This window comes from Cetorhinus maximus, chromosome 12 (genome assembly GCF_964194155.1).
Source record: "Cetorhinus maximus chromosome 12, sCetMax3.hap1.1, whole genome shotgun sequence".
NCBI classification, from domain to species: domain Eukaryota; kingdom Metazoa; phylum Chordata; class Chondrichthyes; order Lamniformes; family Cetorhinidae; genus Cetorhinus; species Cetorhinus maximus.
The window spans coordinates 99444518-99465963 of NC_135890.1; the positions used below are offsets into that span (position 1 = coordinate 99444518).

At 43.5% G+C, this 21446-nt stretch overlaps 1 protein-coding gene across 2 annotated transcripts in view; it reads left to right on the plus strand.

Annotated features, from left to right (window-relative positions):
- rasal1a (RAS protein activator like 1a (GAP1 like)) overlaps window positions 1-21446 on the plus strand; it is a 286840-nt gene that overhangs the window by 128815 nt on the left and 136579 nt on the right. For both annotated transcript variants that reach the window (XM_078554231.1, XM_078554232.1), the window contains exons 8-9: window positions 2610-2701; window positions 5421-5538. In XM_078554231.1, the coding sequence (XP_078410357.1) occupies window positions 2610-2701; window positions 5421-5538 (210 nt within the window). The remainder of the gene's footprint in view (window positions 1-2609; window positions 2702-5420; window positions 5539-21446) is intronic.

Sequence of the window (21446 nt, forward strand, 5' to 3'; positions counted from 1 at the left end):
TCAAATGGCAGATAAGTGGCAGATGGAATTTAACCCTGAAAAGTGTGAGGTGATACACTTTGGAAGGAGTAATTTGACAAGGAAGTATTCAATGAACGGCATGACACTAGGAAGTTCTGAGGAACAAAGAGACCTTGGCGTGTGTGTCCATAGATCTCTGAAGGTGAAAGGGCATGTTAGTTGGGTGGTGAAAAAGGCATATGGGACAGTTGCCTTTATCAATTAAGGCATAGATTACAAAAGTAGGGAGGTCATGTTGGAGCTATATAGAACCTTGGTGAGACCACAGCTGGAGCACTGTGTGCAGTTCTAGTCGCCACATTATAGGAAGGATGTGATTGCACTGGAGGGGGTGCAGAGGAGATTCACCAGGATGTTGCCTGGGATGAAACATTTAAGTATGAAGAGAGGTTGGATAGACTTGGGTTGTTTTCGTTGGAGCAGAGAAGACTGAGGGGCAACCTGATCGAGGTGTACAAGATTATGAGGGGCATGGACAGGGTGGATAGGGAGCAGCTGTTCGCTTAATTGAGGGTCAGTCACTAGGGGACACAAGTTCAAGGTGAGGGGCAGGAGGTTTAGGGGGGATGTGAGGAAAAATTTTTTTACCCAGAGGGTGGTGACGGTCTGGAATGTGCTGCCTGGGAGGGTGGTGGAGGAGGGTTGCCTCACATCCTTTAAAAAGTACCTGGATGAGCACTTGGCACGTCATAACATTCAAGGCTATGGGCCAAGTGCTGGTAAATGGGATTAGGTAGGTAGGTCAGGTGTTTCTCACGTGTCGGTGCAGACTCGATGGGCCGAAGGGCCTCTTCTGCACTGTGATTCTGTGGTTCTGGGTGCAGCCAACGGGGGAAGCCTACCTGCTGGGTTCACTGACCAATGGCAACATGGTACTCACCCTTCCAGAGCGCAAAAGGTCATAAAGTGCTTGCGGCACTGGATCCAGGTGCACCGCACCACATCGCGGGAGCTCACTACCTCTGCCACCTCCTCCCAGGCACGTTTGGTCATGTGGTGGGGGGGGGGGTGGGGGGGGGGGGGGGGGAGTGGTGCTCCTTCCCCTCTCGTCCCTCGGAATGAAGACCTCCCGCCGTGCTGCCACCTCCCCAAGGAGGGCAGCAAGGCAATCGTCTAAGAAACGAGGGGCACAGTGTCCTCCTGCCTGGCCTGCTCACCAGCAGCGCTCTAGGGAGCCCTTCTGCTGGCCAGCCTTTGCAAAGCTGCAGGAGGACTTTTAAACAGGCCGCCGGGTCGCCATTGGACCCAGCGGTCATAACAGTCCCTCCGCCGCCCGCCCACTCCCACTCTGCTTGGGAGCCGCGTTTCACACTGGGCAGGCCTTAACTGGTCTGCCCACGTAAAATGGCTGCGCGGACCCGATCGCAGGCGGCGATCAGGTCTGCCCGCTCCCGCACATCCTGCCCGACAAGCAGAAAATTCTGCCCATGGTTAGAATTTCTCTTTTTGGAGATGGTCATTGCCTGGGACTTGTCTGGCGCAAATGTTACTTGATGCTCATCAACTCAGGCCTGAATGCTGTGCAGGTCTTGCTGTATGGAGGCATGACCTACTTCATTGTATAATTAGCAAGAGTTCAAATGCAGCTTGCAAGCTCTGTTTTCTGAGTGCGTATGGACCATTGCCACATGAAAAATATACAATTTTAAAATATTTTGCTGTGTGGAATGCTATGGATTTCTATTTCCTACTTTATCCTTTTTGTACAATGACACTTCCCCTGAACACAGAGCAACAGATTCACACTGGGCTCTTCTGTCACATTGGCCTGCAACTCCTCTGAACTGCAATAACTGGATCTGATGAGTCCTACAAGTATTACTTATAAAGTATGGTTGAAGTCTTACAAGTGTATCCAGATAGTTAGACACATTTTATAGGGAAAATTGCAGGTATTATTCTGTTACAGCTTTCAAATCTCCTGGGATTTATTCAATATGAGATACAGAAATAACTTGCTGTAAATATCCAACTGTGTAGTGCCAGAAATATTATTTTTAAAAAACTGTTATAAACTGAATTTTCACTTTTTCCTTGGCTGGTGCATATCTGGCACTGGAGTTTATATTTTTAAACTTATTCTCAGGATCTGGCCAATGTTGACAAAGCTGCATTTACTGCCTGAATTGCCCTAGGCAGCTGCTGTGCTTGTGAGGGTGATGTTTCCATGTGGGAATTCCAGGATTTGGGCCCAGTAACAATGAAGTAGGACAATAATGCACGCCCAAGTTAGGATGGTGCATGGTGGGGATCTTGGAGGTGAAGGCTTTGCTACTCTTGTCCTTTTCTGTCATGAAGATGGGAGGTGCTGTCGAACTGAGCTTGATGCATTGGTGAAGTTCATCCTCTAGATAATACACACTGTCCCCACAGTATGCACTGGTGTAGCGGGTGGATTTTGAGGCCAGTGACGAGGGTGCTCATCAAGTAGACTGCTCTGTCCTGGATGGCATTGATCTTCTAGTGTGTTAATTCAGCTACAGGTAGAAACACTAAGCATCCATGCATTTGCATTTGTAGCCATTTTATCACTGCTTGTTGCTTGTACATTTACAAACTACATTTATATCTGTTTCTTTACTAAATAGGTTGACTTCAATCTGGATGCCCTTCAGAAGACTCAAATGGCCAAGGGCTGGTTTAGGTTGTTGCCTTTTGAAAAAAATGAAGACGATGCAGGGTAAATAGTTCCTGTTGATTCATGGTTCTGGATTTCTACTGTCACATGTAGATCATTACATCTTGGTCATAAGGCATGAACATGATTCTAAATTAGTCACAGTGCTAACAAGAACAATGTGTACCTGTTTGGCAACAGATGAATTTCAAAATGTAGTGGGCGATATCTTCATTGTGTGAACAGATATGGATTTTCCCTAAACATGCCTAATGGGTCAAATGGACTTCTGCTGTTTCTAGGAATGAAATGGATTTCAGGAACAGGAGAAATCGATTTGATCCAGCAATCCCACCTCTTTTTGGTTAATCTCAACCTCCAATTTTGTGCCTTGCACCAAATCCATCTGTTTCTACCTTAATCAGTGGGGTACCTCATTTCTTGAACTCATTTATACCATTTGACTTTCAATAACTTCTTCAACGTGCCTATTACCTTGGGTATGAAATCATTCTGCCTGAATACCCTACTTCACAGGATTCTTGATTTACTCCTGATCCCACATGATACCCCAAATTTTTGAATTCTTGACATTGTGAACAATTTGGACTATTATTTACTTGGCAGAAAAATGTGGGCAGTGCATCCCCATTCCCACCATGTGTGGCTAGTGAGCAAAGCTTTCTGTTGGTAACATATGCTTGTAAATTCATTCCTCAGGTGTCATCTTTGGCTTTCACCATGCCTGTTGTACTCAAATGTTTGTTTATATATCCTTGGATTGAGAAGCTGAAGTCGGTCTCCTTGGAGCAAAGGAGATTTAGGGGTGATTTGATAGAGTTGTCCAAGATTATGACAGGTTTATTTGAGGTAGACAAAGGAAAGCTATTCCCATTAGCTGATGGTACAGTGGTTAGGGGACACAAGTTTTGGGCAAGAAATGCAAGGAGGATATGAAGAAGAGTGTTTTTATTCAGTGACATAGAACTCACTGCCTTTGAGGGTGTTAGAAGCAGAGATGATTGATTTCAAGAGGAATTTGGACGGGCACTCAAGGGAAATAAATTTGCAAGTGGGGGAATGGGACTGATTGACATGCCCTATAGAGAGCCGGCAAGGACTCGATGGACTGAGTGGCCCCCTTCCATGCTGTAATGACTCTATGATCAATTAACCAAGGGGTTTAAAATGATAATATGTGTCCTTTATTCCTTTTGGCAAGTACAAGGTTTTATTGTCTGGATGAATAATTTTGGGTCCCTGCCAGGGCAATTTTCCATTGGGATGATCTGTAAAGCTGTTAACATCAGGGAAATATTTTGAGTGAGATTTATGATCACAAAGAGATTCAGATTGCAAACCACTGAAACGGGGAAGGTGATTTCTTATTCTTGCTGATGGAAAGCGCCACCTACGAGGGACTCATGTTGGAAACACAGGTGCATGCAATGCATGATTTTCTAATCATTACTTTTAATGGTTGGAAAATCTCCTGTGTGCCAATTTTTAAACATAGGAGAGGAGCAGGCCATTCAGCCCCTGCTGCTAATGCACATGTGTGGAAGTCCTGTGGTAAGAGGATTTGGTCTCACTGCATTGTTTTTCCATGATGGAACCATATTTAAGCATGATTATCTGTTTCCAATTTTTGGGAAGAGGGAGGGTGAGGAATCAAACCCAAATTTAAAGTTCTGGGCGAGATGCATGTGCTCATTTTCACCACTGGTAGGAACCATAATTTTTCCTACCACTGATGATAAACTGACTGAGCTATAATTCCCTGGGTATGTTCTATTCCCCCTTCTTAAATATAGGAATTACATTAGCTGGTCACCCATCCTCTGGCACTCCATCTTTTTTGAATTAATTATTAAATAGATGTAGGAAAACCTCTGCTATCGCTTCCCTTATTCTTCTGAAATGCATGAATATAACCCACCTGGACCAGGGGTTTTATCCTCTTTCAGTTTGATTCATTTATTTAATGGATTTTTAACAATTTTAAATGTACATATCTCATTATTTATCTCATCATCCAATGTCATATTCCCCTGTTCCATCCCCCTGGTAAATACCGAAGCAAAATAATTATTTAATATTTCTTCGATCTCTCTATTGTTAACGGTGGTATTTTCCTTTCTTTCCCTTAATCGTCCTATTCCCCTCTCAGCTTTCCTTTTTTATTGATGTACCTGTGAAATATTTTACTAGTTTGTTTTATGTTCCTTGATAATTTAATTTCATCGTACCTCTTTCCCTTCATAATTATCTTTTGGCTTCTCTCCTAATCTCTTTGGGTTCTCTCTTGCTATCCACTCCTCTGCTGTCTATGTACTTAATGTATGCATCTTTTCTTACTCTCAATAGTTCTCTTATTTCTTTATTCATCCATGGAGTTTCATTAGTGTTTAGTTTCTTCTTTCCTTTCAGCACAATATATTTTTCCTGCACTCTTGTTGAACATTGTTTCCAATGTTGTCCTACATCGTTTGCTAATATTGTTGCCTATGTTTATTTTCACAAGTTCTATTCTCAGCCCATCAAAAGCAGATTTTCTCCAATCTATTAACCTGTTTTTTGTCGTACTTACGTTCTTCTCTATGATCATTTTAAAGTGTATTGTATTATGGTCACTATTGCCTAGATGCCTAACAACAGTACTTGAAAACATAATGTTGAATGTATAATTACATTAGAAAGACCTGCTAGAGTCAGTAATATCTTGTTGCCAACTCCAGATGGTTTTTCTGATGTCATTGTGATGTTACCTATATTTTCACAGGGGTAAATTAGGAGCATTACGATTAAAAATCAGGTTGGCAGAAGATCGGATACTACCATCAATGTATTATCAGCCACTGATTGACCTCTTGGTGGAACCTGTGATTGCTCCAGCTAAAGTGAGTATCTGGAGCTCTGTACAACTGTAGACACATTGAAGTGGATGTGAAATCAACAAGTAATTTCCGACCAATGCTTATGTGCTAGACTTAATCAAGTTTCAGTTCAAATCGTTCATCTGAACTCAATGAACTGAAGCAAGCTGATTGGTGCTTAAAGATTTGCTTAGCTATGGGCTAAAGTTTTTGAAAATCAGTTCTTACATCTCCATTGACAGCTCCAAAATACTCGTGGCAAATAACACTTCTTTCTGCATTAGTTGTTGGGAATTTATATTGTACAACATACGGCATAAACAAATATGAGCTGAATAGAGAACACCAGCATGACTTTGTTAATGTTATGTCACATCTGACTAATCTAATTAAATTTTATGAGGATGTCAAGGGAGTGTCTACAGATGTTTTATATTATGAATTTCTAGAAGGCATTTGACAAGGTTCCACACAAAGTATTATTAGTAAAAATGAGAGTGCACAGAAATAGTGATAGTCGTTTTTATAATTGGATGGAAGGTAGGAGACAGAGAGTGGGAGCAAAGAATATGTACTCAGGTTGGCAGGATGTGACAAATGGTGTTACCCAGGGATCTATTCTGGCCTCAACTTTTCACTGTATTGATTAATAACTTGGATGAAGAAATAGAGAACTGCTTCTCTAAATTTAAATTAATGAGTAGTGCAAATGGTATCAAAGCTTTAAATGTACATAAACAATCTGCCGTAGACTTGATGGGCTGAATGGCCTCCTATGCCTTTATGATGCTGAGTGAGTGGGCAAAATGATGGAGTTCAATGTGGGGATGTGAGAGGTAATCCATTAGAAAGAATAAAAATGCTGCCAAATCGGCAGGTCTGAAACTAAAAGAGAAAGTTCTGGCTAAACACAATGGGGTAGAATTTCTGTGGGCATAACCAGATGATTGGGAGATACTCCATGGGTTTGTGACTCCAATGGATTCACCAGTCCAAAGAAGAGAAGAAATGGTTCAACATCATGACTCAGAGCCCTTGGCAGAACTATCTCCTTCGACCTGTCTCACACCCTAGATACCGATGGCCCACTGCACATCACAAGAAGATGGATAATGTGCTTAGGGCAGGACTTCCCGGTCGGCGAGTTGGGGGCGGGGCCCGCTCGCCGACCGTAAAATGATGCAGGATGACGTCAAGCGGAGCTCCCGATGTCACCCTGCGTTATTTCAATTTTCAGGTCTGCGGGAGCTCAGCCGAATCAGCTGTGCGCCCACCAACCTGACAACGGCCAACTGAGGCCATTTAAAAAGTAATTGCGGTAGTTAAAGGACCTGCCCGTCCAATCTTAAGGCTGGTGGGCAGGCCGGGAGCTCTGGCGGGCTTCAGAGAAAGCATGAAACCTCATCCACGGGCGGGATGAGCTTTCATGTAGGTTTTTAAAAATTTAATAAAAGTTTAACTAAAAGTGATGGACATGTCCCAACTGATGTGACGGTGTCACATGAGGGGACACGTCAGGGAAATTTTATTTTTCTATTTTTAACATTTTTACATTTGGAGCCGATCTCCCTGAGGCAGCACTTAGCCTCAGGGAGATAAGTGCGCTCTTTCGTGCGTCTGCGCAGAAGAGCGCAGTCTCAGCTGAGGGAATCGCCGCCCCCCCGCCCGCTCCCTGGCGGACGTCTCGCTGGGTGGGCCTTAATTGGCCCGCCCACATAAAATGGCGGCGCACTCCCAATTCGGGGCGCCGAATGAAGGCACACCTGCATGCACCCGCTCCTGAACTCCCCCACTCCCTCCAACGGGGGGAAATTTTGCCCTTAAAGTCTGAAATTGCTAAAATCATTACTTGAAACAGAAAGCTGCAGAGTGATGCAATACTGTTCCTGTTGCTTTTGTTGATTCTGTGGAAAAGCGTAGGATTCCAGGGACAGGTCAGAGTGGAGTTTGACAGAGTGAATAGCCAGGCCTGAATTTTAATCTAAATAAATGAGTGGGTTTCGCTCCAGTTGTGGGTGGGTTAATGTCTCCAACTGCCTCCAACCCATTCACTTCTGCTTTAGCTGAGGCCTGAAGGTGGGCAGGTGACCAACCTGCTCCAAGGAGGTGGATTAGAACTTTAAATATGATAATCAGGCGGTGAGCCTCATCGTCATTCAATTTTTCAACTTTAACTCAGGTTGGCAACGTTTCCCTGGAAATCTGGCAGCTTCGTTGAGGTGAGAACTTGGCAGATTCAGGATGTGAATGCCTTTACTCCTGGTTTCAGGGGCCTGCCTGAGGAGCTTCTGCAGTCCCACACCCTCACCACCAGCTTCCTCCCAAAGCCTCCAATCCCAGCACGAGACTTCTGACCTCCCCACACCCCCACCAGCAGGCTTCTGAACACCTCCCGAGGGATTGGTTACCCACCTGACCGACCCCAGGATTGATCCGCTCCACCCCCAGCACAGATTTAACTGATCCTGCAGCCTTCATCAATTGGCTTGTTGCCTTACTGGAAGCAAAATGCATGCTGTGCCCTTTCCCATGGCCTTCAGCCCCCGCCCCACCCCATCCCACCCCACCACACCACACCCAGTGGGTCAGTTAAGTAAAATGTTGGATGCAGCACATCAGAAACTGTGAATATGGAACACGGGATTAGGGAAAGTGCACATAATTAATTACCTTTCCTTCTATTTTACTTGTTCTTTTGTACCTTTCTGTCAAAAGGATTTCCACAGATATTTCTGATGCGGAATATTCTGTAGGATGTAACAGATGGTTGGAGGAATACTCACAGGGGTGGATGACTGTGTATGTGACTGAACCTTGAGCATGTGTGGCAGCCTTGGGCTCAGGTCCAAACTTTTCTTTTTACAATTTCTAACATACGTAAGTAGTGGATGTATTTAGAACTTTGGCCTTCATTTCTGTGCAGATGGAGAGGCTCTCTGTCGGTGCGAAAATGCCGACAGAGGCCCGGATCTGGAAGCCCACAGCTGAAACCAGCCTCCGCCATTTTTATACTGGGGGGAATAGGGGCAGGTTCTAAATTCCAGCTGATTGGATGCAGCTTCCCATAAGAATCAGTAGCTGTCTCCACTCGTGCCATTTTGGTGAGGTAGGTATCTGGAACCTGAAGTGTGCAGTTGAGACCTGGTATGAGCAGGTCTGTGGATTCTTTGTGGATTCATTTGGACAGCCAGGGTACATTTTTTGGAGAGGTAAGGTACCCCTTTAGATATGGTCCAGGGACACCTTTGTGAATGGGTAAGGCACCCTTTGGTCAGATGCCCTTTGGGATTTTTAAAAGTAGACATGATCATGTGTAAAAAGTGCCTAAGCTCATTGGAACAACCTAACATTATCACAGTGGAGTGCCTATTAAGTGAGTAGTTTGATTGACAGCTCCAAGTGGATATTGAATAGAAATGTTTGTTTTCATAAGAGATTATTTGAAGGAATTTCAATATATTGAATTTTTTTTGTCAATGAGAGCGTTTTTTTAAATAGCGATGTCATCAATAGACACAACTTTATTTCATGTCAGCATGGCTCCTGAGGTTTGCCCATGGCAGATACTCGGTGAGTTGGCATGGAGGGGGTAAGGGCAAAGGGTGGTTGGTGAGGGCATAAGTTGGCACTAAGTTGGCATAGGGACTATAAAGGTCTGTGGGAATGAGTGGAGTGTGTGGGTCGTCTTTAGGGATATGTGGGACCATAAGGAGTGGGCAGAGGGGCATATGGTGGCATGGGGGTAGGAGGGGCCATGGGGGATGGGTAGTGAGGCATAGGTAGCATAAGGGGTATGAGGGGCCAAGGGGGTTGGTTAGAGGGGCATCAGGTGGCATGGGGGTATGAGGGGCTATGGTAGGGTGAGTGGAGGGGCACAGGTGCATAGGGGTATGAGGGGCCATGGGGGATGGGTAGAGAGGCATAAGGTGGCTTGGGTTGGTATGGGTGGGGCATAGGGGGTGAGGGGGCCATGAGAGAGCTGGAGGGCTGTTTTAATCATATCTTCAACACAGTGCCAGTGCACAGAGACAGGCCTTTTGCCCAGCCCGCAACCCACACTTGCACCCGGCAGCCTCCGCACTCGGAGGCAGGTCTGACTTCTAATCCAGCCCAACCCCCCGGAATACAAATTCCAACTTTCAGGCCTCTTTTTCCTGGGTTGGGTTCATGGAGCAGGGAAATGTCTCATCTCTGCACTTCTGACCTGGGAGCGAAAATCGGGCTTTACTATTTCTTCCGTAATTTTTACTGACGTGTTACCTTGCAACCAGCCAAGCTATGAGGAGATGACTTTTTTGATGTCGATCACATTAGCCAATTCCAGCCAGCAACAGCTCACTTGATGTAGGGAGAGGAGTTTTACTAGATCATGGCACCTGAACAAAGTTGAAATCGTTCCAACTGATGAGTGCCTTGTTGAATAATCAGTTCTCTTGTTGAATGCAATATTATTCTTGTGCTTGTTAAGTAGTTGACACAAGGAGCTCAGGAGCAAATTGAGACTGCAATCCAGTCAAAGGATTTCATGTTACTTAATAAACTGGGAGAACGAAAGTTTAATGGTTTGCTCGTAACTTGAATTCTGAAAACTGATTGCTATCAGTTTCTGCATCGGCAGCTTTTTTATTCCTTTCTCTACATTTTTCGCCTTTTCACTTGTACTCAATTTTACAGCCTCCTCGTGATCCAGGCGTGCACATAACCTGGGCTGACACTTCAGTGCAGTACTGCAGGAGTTCTGCATTGTTGGCGCGCTGCCCTCATCACAAGGCAACAAATTGAGGCCTTGTTTATGTAGATGGCTGTAAAAAATCCCATGGCACTATTCCAAGAAGAGTCGACAGTTCTTCTAAGGTCTTGGCCAATAAACTTCCCTCAACCAGAACCACCAAAAAGCATTTATCTCATTAATAATAAAAGCAGTGGATGCTGGAAATGCTGAACAGATCAGGCAGCATCTGTGGAGAGAAAAACAGACTTTAAGGTCATTTACCTTTTGTCAGAACTGTGACTACATGTGAGCAATGCCATGAGAAATTTGCCAGTGAAACTTTAAATTCTGTACACTTCCTGTAAATTAAAACTTTGTATAACACTTTTTGGCACAATGCTATTTCTATCGCATATATGACTGCCATGCTAAAACATGCAATTTTGAATGTCGCTTCTGTAAGCGACCTCTAATTGGCTGATTCTTGTCATGTGACTTGCTGTCAGTTTCAGTCTTGCTCCTCCCATGTACTTACTCCTGATTGGATGAGTGGATCAAATATGCAACTCCAGAATTACTACTTTTGGTAACTCTCAGTTCCATCTTAAATCGGAAGGCCTAACTCCAGCAGTAGCTTTCATCAGCTAAATTCTCCCAGCATCACACCTTTCTTGGATCATCTTTTATCCCAGCCTTTTGTGCGCTGTTATATTTTCTCACTACTGTTGTTTCAAGCCCTGTGACTCATTAGCTTTTCTTCTTGCCCCTCATGGTCTGTGTGCGCCACCTTTTCCCCTTGACTCTTTGAAGGCCTGTTCCCCCTGGTCCTTTTTATCTCTTTTTAGTTCCTCCTGCTTTTCTTTTTCATTTTCCTGAACTATTTTACTCTGCTTTTGTTGTAGGGTGGCTGAGTTGTACTATTAGTAATAGAGTTGATCTACAGACACTTCTTGGGTGGAAACATTAGGTTTATTTACAATATACTCAGCAGCAACTACACGTGTGCTTTCAACTCCAACTCTATCTCTACACACACTGCTGAGGTAGCCTGCACTGCTCTCCGATTGGTTTACTACAGATCATGTGATCTTCCTAGCAAGTATTATTCTTAAAAGTACATTACACACTAAATAAAACCATAATTACTACAATCCTCCCCCTTTAACTTGGCTATATATATCACTTTTACAAGAACATATTTTTCAAGACAACATAATATTTACACTGGATAAGGAATTTACAAGTTCAGTCTTTCTGGTGGTTCCCTGGTACATGTGGAATGCCACAACTCCGCAACTTCAGGTTCCTTGTCAGGAACCTCCTTTCCCGGAGTTGCCTGAACATCGGGTGCTTCAGTGGGCATCTGCAGTTCTGTATCCTCAACTCTTACAGGAACATCAGACATGTCAGTCCTGGGTTGAGTATCCTCAACAGGAAACACAGGCCCGGTTATGGTCACTGTTGGAACCATATCTTGATGATTTGTCTCTCTCTTCCTTAAATGATTCACATGTTTACAGATGGTCTGGCCTTCCACCTCCACATGGTAAGATAGAGGTCCAGTCATCGCACTTATTTCACCCGGTAACCACTTTGGTCCTTCCCCGAAGTTTTTCACATATACCGGCTCTCCCACAGTAAATTTCCTCTCGAGATTATACCAGTTGTGTCTAGTTTTCTGGCTTCCCTGACCCCTTTCCACTTTCCCCTCTAAATTCGGCATTGTTAAGCTCAATCTCACCCTGAGATGGCGTTTTAACATTAACTCTGCAGGTGTGACACCTGTTGTAGTGTGAGGGGCAGCCCTGTAATGAGAAAGAAAGCATGCTGGCTTGGCTGCCAAGGAATTGCCTGTTAGCTTTTTCATGCCAGCCTTGAACATTTGAACTGCCCTTTCAGCCAGTCCGTTTGAGGAAGGGTGGTATGGTGCCATTTTCACATAAGTGGTACTACTGAGACTGAAAAACTGTTGAAGCTTAGCACTTGTAAATGCCGTGCCATTATCAGAAATTACTACTTCTGGTAGCCTGTGAATGGCAAAACTCTGCCGTACATGGGTGTAATGGAACTGTCACTGGCAACTTTTGCAGTTGCTGACATTGCACACAGTGCTTTACCAAACTCTCTTTTGCCATCCATCCCTGGCCACCGTAGATAGCTGCGTGCTATGGTCTTCATTTGGGAAATTCCTGGATGGGCACTGTGTAGTTCAATTAAAAGCGGTTCCCTTCCCTTTGGAGGAAATCACTCCCCACAATAAGCTGCCATCCTGGCTGGTTATTTCATGTCTTCTGTTGAAGTACGGTTTCATTTTATCAGATACGGGCTCCTGAGACCAACCATTTAGCACTTGTTCTCATGCTTGAGATAGGACTGGGTCCCGACTTGTCCAGTCTCTGATCTGTTGAGCACATACTGATGAGGAACCTAAGAAATATAACAGTAAAACAAGTTCCTGTGGAACTGGGACATGGTCATCATTTTCTTGTAAAGGCAAACAACTAAGGGTATCAGCGTTTGCGATTTGATTGCCAGGCCTATGTATGAAAGTGTATACGTATGCAGCCAGAATTAAGGCCCTATTATATTTTGTATCTTCTTTCTAAGTGCCTTCTTCTTTCTAGCACAGACTTTAATCTTGGCCTTCCTTTTGACTTCACTGTTGACCAGGCTTCTCTCAGATGCAAGTTCAACTTGTCTGAGCTCAGCGGCCGAGTCTCCCAAAATTTCATTATCTGTCTGCTTCTCGGAAATGTCTGCAACTTTTGCTTCCAAATTCTTTTTGGCTTCATTTAGCTGATTCCTCAGCTCTTCCATCTCTTCTTTATATTTGTTTGCTGCCTCCTGGAAAATTGAACATTTTTCTGTCTTTTCTGCCAACTCATTCTTCAGTTTGTTCAGAGAAGTCCTGAATTCTTCCTGTTCCTCTTCATATTTTTCCAGAGGTACAAACTTTTACCTGAGGGAATCTTGTAGTGTGTGAAGGTCTTTCAGCAGGCTTTCTTTTTCCCTTCGAAGGTTGCTCACCTCATCTCAAACTCTGTCATCAAGCAGGGTCTCTTCGAGTTTCTTCTGCTGTTCTTCCAGGTTTTGGCTTAAGACAGCCTGCATTTCTTTAGTTTGCTGAGTCCTTCACACTCCTTTTTCAAAACAGGAACACTTCCAGCTTCCTTTTGGAATCTCAGTGGCCAATCAAGGTTGATTTCCCTTAGCCAATTTCACCCTAGAAGCCTTGGTCCTCTGCCTCTCAATACCAACACTGCTGGCTTTGCCAAATGACTTCCATAATGGACAGTAACTCTGCTTATGCCTTTTACTTGAATGTCTTCACTGTATATGTTTTTAGCTTGGCAGCTGTTTGTTCTAAACTTAATTGATGTTCACCATTATTCAAATATCTGAAGATATGTTCCCCAATTACTGTAGTGGAAGCTCCTGTGTCTACTTCCATTTTAACAGGTTTGCCATTTACTTTCACTGTAACAAATATTGGTTCAGTCTTTCCAACTTTCAGGTTAAACAATGAGTAAATGTCTGAATTTGTTGCTTCAGGCCCTTCTACAATGTAGATTTCATTCGGCTTTTTCTTTTGTTTACAAGCCTGCTTGAACCTTTCCTTGCACTGTCTCATCAAATTTCTATTTCTGTGACAATAGTAGCATTCAATTTTTTTAAACTGCCAATCACCAAAAGACTGATTGTTTCCACCTCTATTAAAGTTATTCTTTGATTTCGCTGTTAAGTTATTTTTCTTTATTCTTCAGCTAGTGGGGCTTGTTTCCCGCTTCTCGGCAGAGTCGCACTTTCTTGGGCCACTTTTGCAGAGGTTTCCCGCCTGATATGGAGGATGGCACCAATTTGCATACCCTGTATTGCTTGTGAATTTCTTACTGCACTTTCCATGGCCAGCGCTATCTCTATCGCCTTCTTGAAATCCAGATTCACTTCGGACAATAATCTTCTCTGAATAGAGTCCTCTTTCAGACCACATACTAAACGATCTCTGAGCATGTTGTTCAGAGTCGTACTGAACTCACAATGTTCCATTAGCTGCTTCACATTGGCCACGCAGCATGCAATTATCTCACTCCCCGGGGCTCTATTTCGCGAATTAAACATGAACCTCTGCATTGATACTGAGGACTTGGGTATAAAGTGACTCTTCACGAGGTCCACCAATTCATCAAAATTCTTTGAATCTGGGGCACTGGGTGCTGTCAAACTTCGAATCAAACCGTAAGTTTTGCTCCCACAAGTACTCAAGAGGATCCCTCGCCTCTTCTCTTGTCCCGTAGTTTCCTTTGCTTGAAAAAAGAACATGAGGGGTTCTATGTATTGAGACCTGTGGCTGGTTCGAAAGGATTAATTCTCCCAAATTGTGGCATTTTAAGAGGGGATAACTTCTTCAATACTAATGGAGCTTGCTACTTACAATCACTGGGCAAGATACACTACCGATTTCTTTTTAACTTGATTTCTTCTGTTCAATCCTGTTTTATCCTTTTCGCCAGTTTGTTGTCGGGTGGCCGAGTTGCTCTATTAGTGATAGAGTTGATCAGCAGACATGTCTTGGGTGGAAACATTAAGTTTATTTAGAATATACTCAGCAGCAACTATACATGTGCTTTCAACTCCAACTCTATCTCTACATTGCTGAGGTAGCCCACGCTACTCTCCTTTTGGTTATTTCAAATCATGTGATCTTACCTAGCAAGTATTATTCTTTAGGGTACATTACACACTAAATAAAACCATAATTACTGTCTTTTTTCCTCTTTCCCCCCTCCTGCTCACACTGTCTCAGTCAGAGGGCCGGCAGCACTGCAGCCTTGGCAGCGCTACCGAGAGAGGAGCCGCTGCTGAGGCAGCAAAGGCAAGAGTGGAAGAGACCAAGCTGCCCTCTGGCTCCAATGCCCTTTCTTCCACCACAGGAAAGCCACTTGGAGGGTACCTCCTTGCTTTTTTTTCATTTACTCATGGGATGTAGGCTTCGCTGGCTGGGCCAGCATTTATTGCCCATCCCTAGTTGCCCTTGAGAAGGTGGGGGTGAGCTGCCTTCTTGAACCTCTGCAGTCAATGTGGTGTAGGTACACCCACAGTGCTGTTAGGAAGGGAGTTCAAGGATTTTGACCCAGCAACAGCGAAGGAACGGCGATATATTTCCAAGTCAGGATGGTGAGTGACTTGGAGGAGAACTTCCAGGCGGCGGTGTTCCCATCTATCTGCTGCCCTTTTCCTTCTAGATGGTAGTGGTCGTGGGTTTGGAAGATGCTGTCTAAGGAGCCTTGGTGAATCCCTGCAGTGCATCTTGTAGATGGTACACACTGCTGATACTGTGCGTCAGATGTGGAGGGAGTGAATGTGGATGTGGTGCCAATCAAGCGGGCTGCTTTGTCCTGGACGGTGTCAAGATTCTTGCATGTTGTTGGAGCTGCACTCATCCAGGCAAGTGGGGAATATTCCATCACACTCCTGACTTATGCCTTGTAGATGGTGGACAGGCTTTGGGGAGTCAGGAGGTGAGTTACTCATCACAGGATTCCTAGCCTCTGACTGCTCTTATAGCCACAGTATTTATATGGCTAGTCCAGTTCAGTTTCTGGTTAATGGTAACCCCAAGGATGTTGATAGTGGGAGATTCAGTGATGGTAATGCCATTGAACATCAAGGGGCGATGGTTGGATTCTCTGTTGTTGGAGATTGTCTTTGCCTTCCACTTGTGTGGCGTGAATGTTACTTGCCACTTGAAAGCCCAAGCCTGGAAATTGACCAGGTCTTGCTGTATTTGGACATGGAGTGCTTCAGTATCTGAGGATTCGCGAATGGTGCCGAACATTGTGCAATCATCAGCAAACATCCACACTTTTGACCATATGATGGAAGGAATGTCATTGATGAAGCAGCTGAAGATGGTTGGAACTCCTGCAGTAATGTTCTGGAGCTGAGATGACTGACCTCCAACAACCACAAACATCTTTCTTTGTGCTAGTTATGACTCAACCAGCGGAGGGTTTAGCCCTGATTCCCATTGACTCCAGTTTTGCTAGGGCTCCTTAATGCCGCATTCAGTCAAATGCTGCATTGATGTCAAGGGTAGTCACTCTCATCTCACCTCGGGTGTTCAGCTCTTTTGAACCAAGGTTGCAACGAGATCAGGAGCTGAGTGGCCTAGGTGCAACCCTAAATGGGTGTCAGTGAGCAGGTTATTGCTAAGCAGGTGCCACTTGATAGCACTGTTGATAACCCATGTGGAGCTTCCTCCTCATTTGGTTGTTGATGGTTGACTCCCTAGGAGGCAGTGGGGGGAGCTGCTCTGCTGCCAGCAAGATGCCAGCAGCCAAGAATATAGCCTTTAATTGGGCCTTTAATTGTCTAAAATGACCATTCCTGCTGCTGGCTAATTTACCCGATGGTGGGACTGCCTCAAGGCTCCTCAGCATTTTACTGGCCTCCTTGACCTGACACGGCTCCTCAGCATTTTACTGGCCTCCCTCCTATCTTGTCATCTGAAGACTACTAAAATTCCTCCCTGTAGTAATCTGAGATGTAATATATCTTTAAGACAAGTATTATGATGTTAGGTCACATGATCTTAATGTCCAATAGCACAGTAGCACGGGCTACCTCTATGTGGGAGAGTCTTGAGTTAATCACTGATGAGTGAAGGCAGAGTTTTATGTTGTGAGCACACAAGTATAGTTGTAGAGTTTAGTTTGTAAGTAAGCAGCATGTTTTTATTCTAACTACGACCTCCTGATGTTCTCTGTCTCTGTACTGACTCTGTCACCCCAAACAAAACATGCATCCTGGATCCTTTAGCCCCTACAAACCAAGGGAACTGGATCCAACAAACTGGTGACGAGAGTAAAAAAAATCACAGAAAAAACTAGGTAAAAAGCGAGAACAATGAAGGAAATCAGAAGAACTGAAATCAGTAGTTGTAAGTTAAAGAAAATTTCCTTCTGACCATCGAATTAATTCCCTAAGAGATGCGGCAATTTGGAAGAGTAGAGCCATTTGATCCAACCTCGGACGACTGGTCTCACTATGTTGAACGCCTCATGTTCTTCTTCCGGGTGAACGACATTGCGGGGGAGGAGAAGAGGCGCATGGCCCTTCTGTCCACGTGTGGGAGTAAGACATGTGGATTAATTCGAAATCTGTTGGCGCCCAATGCCCCAGACTCCAAAAGTTTTGGTGACTTAGTGAACCTGGTAAGGAATCATTACCAGCCTGAGCCGTCGGTGACCTTACAAAGATCTAAATTCAGCTCAAGAATTAGGACTGCAGGGGAGAAAGTTGCTTCTTATGTGGCGAGTATGGTACTTCTATCAATGATATGCTGAGAGATCAGTTGGTGTGCGGTATTAACGAAAATGCGATTCAGAGGAGATGGTTGGCTGAAACAAAGCTAGATTTTCCGAAGGCGTTGGAAATCGCTCTTGCAATGGAAGGTGCAGTGCAAGACTTAGAAGCTATTCAAGGAGCGCAAAATGGTGCCGTCCTCCATGTTGGATGGGGAGCCTCTAAATAGAGCGCAAAAGTGCAGAGCTTTGTTCCGAAGGGGGAAGCAGCCACTGCTAGCAGACAAATTAAAAAGGAAAACTCAGCAGCAAAAGCATGGCATCATAATAACAGAGATGGAAGTAGACAGCCCTGTAATGAAACACAATTTAAAAAGATTGAATGTTTCTTCTGACATCAATACAGACATCTCATGAGAAATTGTGAAGATAGAATCAGGCAGATTTTCAGACAAAAGCAAAAACCCAATGAGATAAACAGCGTTGAAAAGCCTGAAGTCATAGATGCTGAAATCTGTTCGCTATATAATTCAAAGGTAGGAAGAATGGAGCCTATCTATATAACCATGAGAGTGAATGAGAAGCCTATCAGACTGGAGGTGGACACTGGTGCAGCTACTAAGGTGATCGGAGAGCAGAATTTTCAGTACTTGAGTCATGGAGAATGTAAAGCTGAATTTAGAAGAAACTGTTGAAAAATTAAAAACTTACACAGGAGAAAACATACAAGTCAAGGGCATATGTAAAGTCACAGTAAACTATGAAGGTCAAACAGTGAGTTACCCTTGAAGGTAGTAGCAGGCGAGGGACCTAGTCTCCTCGGACGAAACTGGCTGCAAGAAATTAAATTGGAATGGACAGAAATCTTCCAACTAAGAACTAATGGACTTTCAGAGCTACTACAGAAATATGCCTCAGTTTTCAAGGGAGAACTTGGAAAAATTGAAGGGCTACAAGCAAAAATTCATGAAGATCCAGAGGAAACACCAAGATTCGTGAAGACAAGACCAGTACCTTGTACAATGCGTGATGAGGTAGATGCAGAACTGGACAGATTAGAAAAACTGGGAGTGATACAACCGGTACAATTTTCAGAGTGGCCAGCTCCAGTTGTACCTGTTCTCAAACCTGACTGAAGCATTAGAATATGCGGGAGTCAATGAAGTTGCAAAATTGGATAAACACTCCATAACTAAAATTGAAGATTTATACACTAAATTGGCAGGTGGAAAGGCTTATACAAAGTTAGACTTGAGTCATGTCTACCAGCAATTGGAATTAGAGCACGCAGGCATCCCGAAAGTTTGTCATCATAATTGCACATAAGAGATTGTATCAATACGCCCATTTACCATTTGGCATATCTTCTGTTTGCGCCATATTCCAAAGAACCACGAAAAGTTTGTTACAGGGATTACCCCATGTTTTAGTTTATTTGGATAACGTTCTTGTGACTGGACCCTCAGAAAAAGAACATTTGATGAACATGGAGAAGTCCTGAAACTGGTTGGAGTGAGGTTGAAAAAGGAAAAGTGCACATTCCAGGCAAAAGAGGTAACTTACCTAGGTCACAAGGTCAATTCACAAGGCCTACATCCGGTTGAAGAAAAACTGAAAGCCATTAAAGAAGCCCCAGAACCAAAGAATACATCCAAATTGAAATTATTTTTGGGGATAATTAACTACTACGGGCGTTTCTTGCCTAATTTATCGACAGAACTGACACCGTTACATTGTTTGCTCAAGAAAAATCAGAGATGGTCATGCCAAACACTGCAAGAAGAAGCTTTCACAAGTGTGAAAAAGTTGTTACAGTCATCTACACTTCTAGTACATTTTGATCCAAAGAAAGAGTTGATATTAACGTGTGATGCATCAGCTTATGGAGTGGGAGCAGTGCTTTCCCATCAGATGCATGATGAATCAAAATGACCTATTGGTTATGTGTCGAGAACACTTAGAGCTGCAGAGAAAAAGTACTCACAAATTGAAAAAGAAGGCACGGGGATCATTTTTGGTGTTAAAAAGTTTCATCAATTTGTGCAAGGTTGTTACTTTACTATCATAACAGACCACAAGCCATTATTAGGACTATTCGGTGAAGACAAGGCTATACCCCCTATAGCCTCGGCAAGAGTACAAAGATGGGCATTGATCTTGGCAGCGTACGCATATACTTTTATTCATGGACCCGGAAGTCAAATTGCAAATGCAGATGCATTCAGTCGTTTACCCTTGCAGGTAAAAGATGAGGATGTTCCAATTCTTCAGGAATATGTCTTGCTATTGAACTTCCTGGACTCATCACCGATATGTGCTAAACAAATTAAAGATTGGACGAACCGAGACAGTCTTATCCAAATTGAGAAATCAAGTTCTTTCTGGTTGATCAAAAACACAAGAATCCGATGAAATGAAACCGTATTTCCAGAGAAGATATGAGATAACCAGCCAAGAAGGTATTTTATTGTGGGAAGCTCATGTAACTGTTCCTCCAAAAGGACGGAAACCATTGTTATCTGAACTTCACAGTGCATTTCCCGGAATTTCTAAAATGAAGGCAATAGCATGTAGCTATATGTGGCAGCAGGGAATGGATGGAGAAATAGAAAACCTACTAAGAAGTTGTATGCAGTGTCAACAAGTGCAAAAATTACCTGCAACAGCCCCATTACACCCCTGGGAATGGCCAAAAAGACCATGGGTATGTGTACACATCGATTATGTGGGACCTTTTATGGGAACAATGTTTCTACTTATCATAGATGCTCATTCAAAATGGCAGGACACATATGAAGTGAGGTCACCCACATCTTCAACGACAATAGACAAGCTACGACAAAGCTTTGCTATAAATGAATTACCTGAAGTGCTGGTATCAGATAATGGAACAGTATTCACAAGTCCTGAATTTAATTGATTTAAAAGCCTCAATGGTATTGTTCCTGTGAAAACGTCTTCATACCATCCTTCTTCAAATGGACTTGCCGAGATAGTGGTTCAGACATTCAAATCTGGTATAAAGCAATTGTCTGGAGATTCATTAGCGACTAAATTAGCATGATTTCTATTCTACTATCCAACCACCCGTCATTCGACAACAGGTGTCACACTTACTGAACTGTTGATATAACGCCATCTCCGATTGAGACTGAGCCTAATTATGCCAAACTTGGGGGGGAAGGTAGAAAGAAGGCAGGAAAATCAGAAAATGGGACATGATTGTCACAGTCAGGCCAGAACATTTAATGTAGGAGAGAGGTAATTGTGAAAAATTTTAGAGAAGGACCAGCATGGTTGTTTAGTGAAATAAGTACTGTTACAGGACCTCTTTCCTACCATGTGAAAGTTGAAGATTGAATAATAAAGAGACATGTGGATCATATATGAAATGGAGAAGCCAAATATCCAGAAGGGATTTCACCAGTGCTCGAGACTGAATCAACATTTCCTATTGAAAGAACTCAACCAAGTACAAATGTATTTGAAGGGCCGACTGTACCTGAAAGAGCCGAAGAAACAAATTTACAGGTACCTGCTGTAGAACCTGATGCTCAGACAACTTCAGCATGGGAGACTCCAAAGCAAATTTCAGAAGCTGTAGAGCTGAGACGTTCTACACGCATAAGGAAACCCCCAGAGAGACTGACTTTGTAAATAATTGAACTGTGTAAATAACTTGATGTATAGAAAAATTGTAAAATGTATTTTTCAGTAAAAGGGGAGGGATGTAGTAATCTGATGTGTAATATACTTTAAGACAAGTATTGGAATGTAAGGTCACATGACTTTATTGTCCAATAGCACAGTAGCGTAGGCTACCTCAATGTGGGAGAGTCTTGAGTTAGTCACTGATGAGTGAAGGCAGAGTTTGATGTTGTGAGTACACAAGTATAGTTTAGTTTGTAAGTAAACAG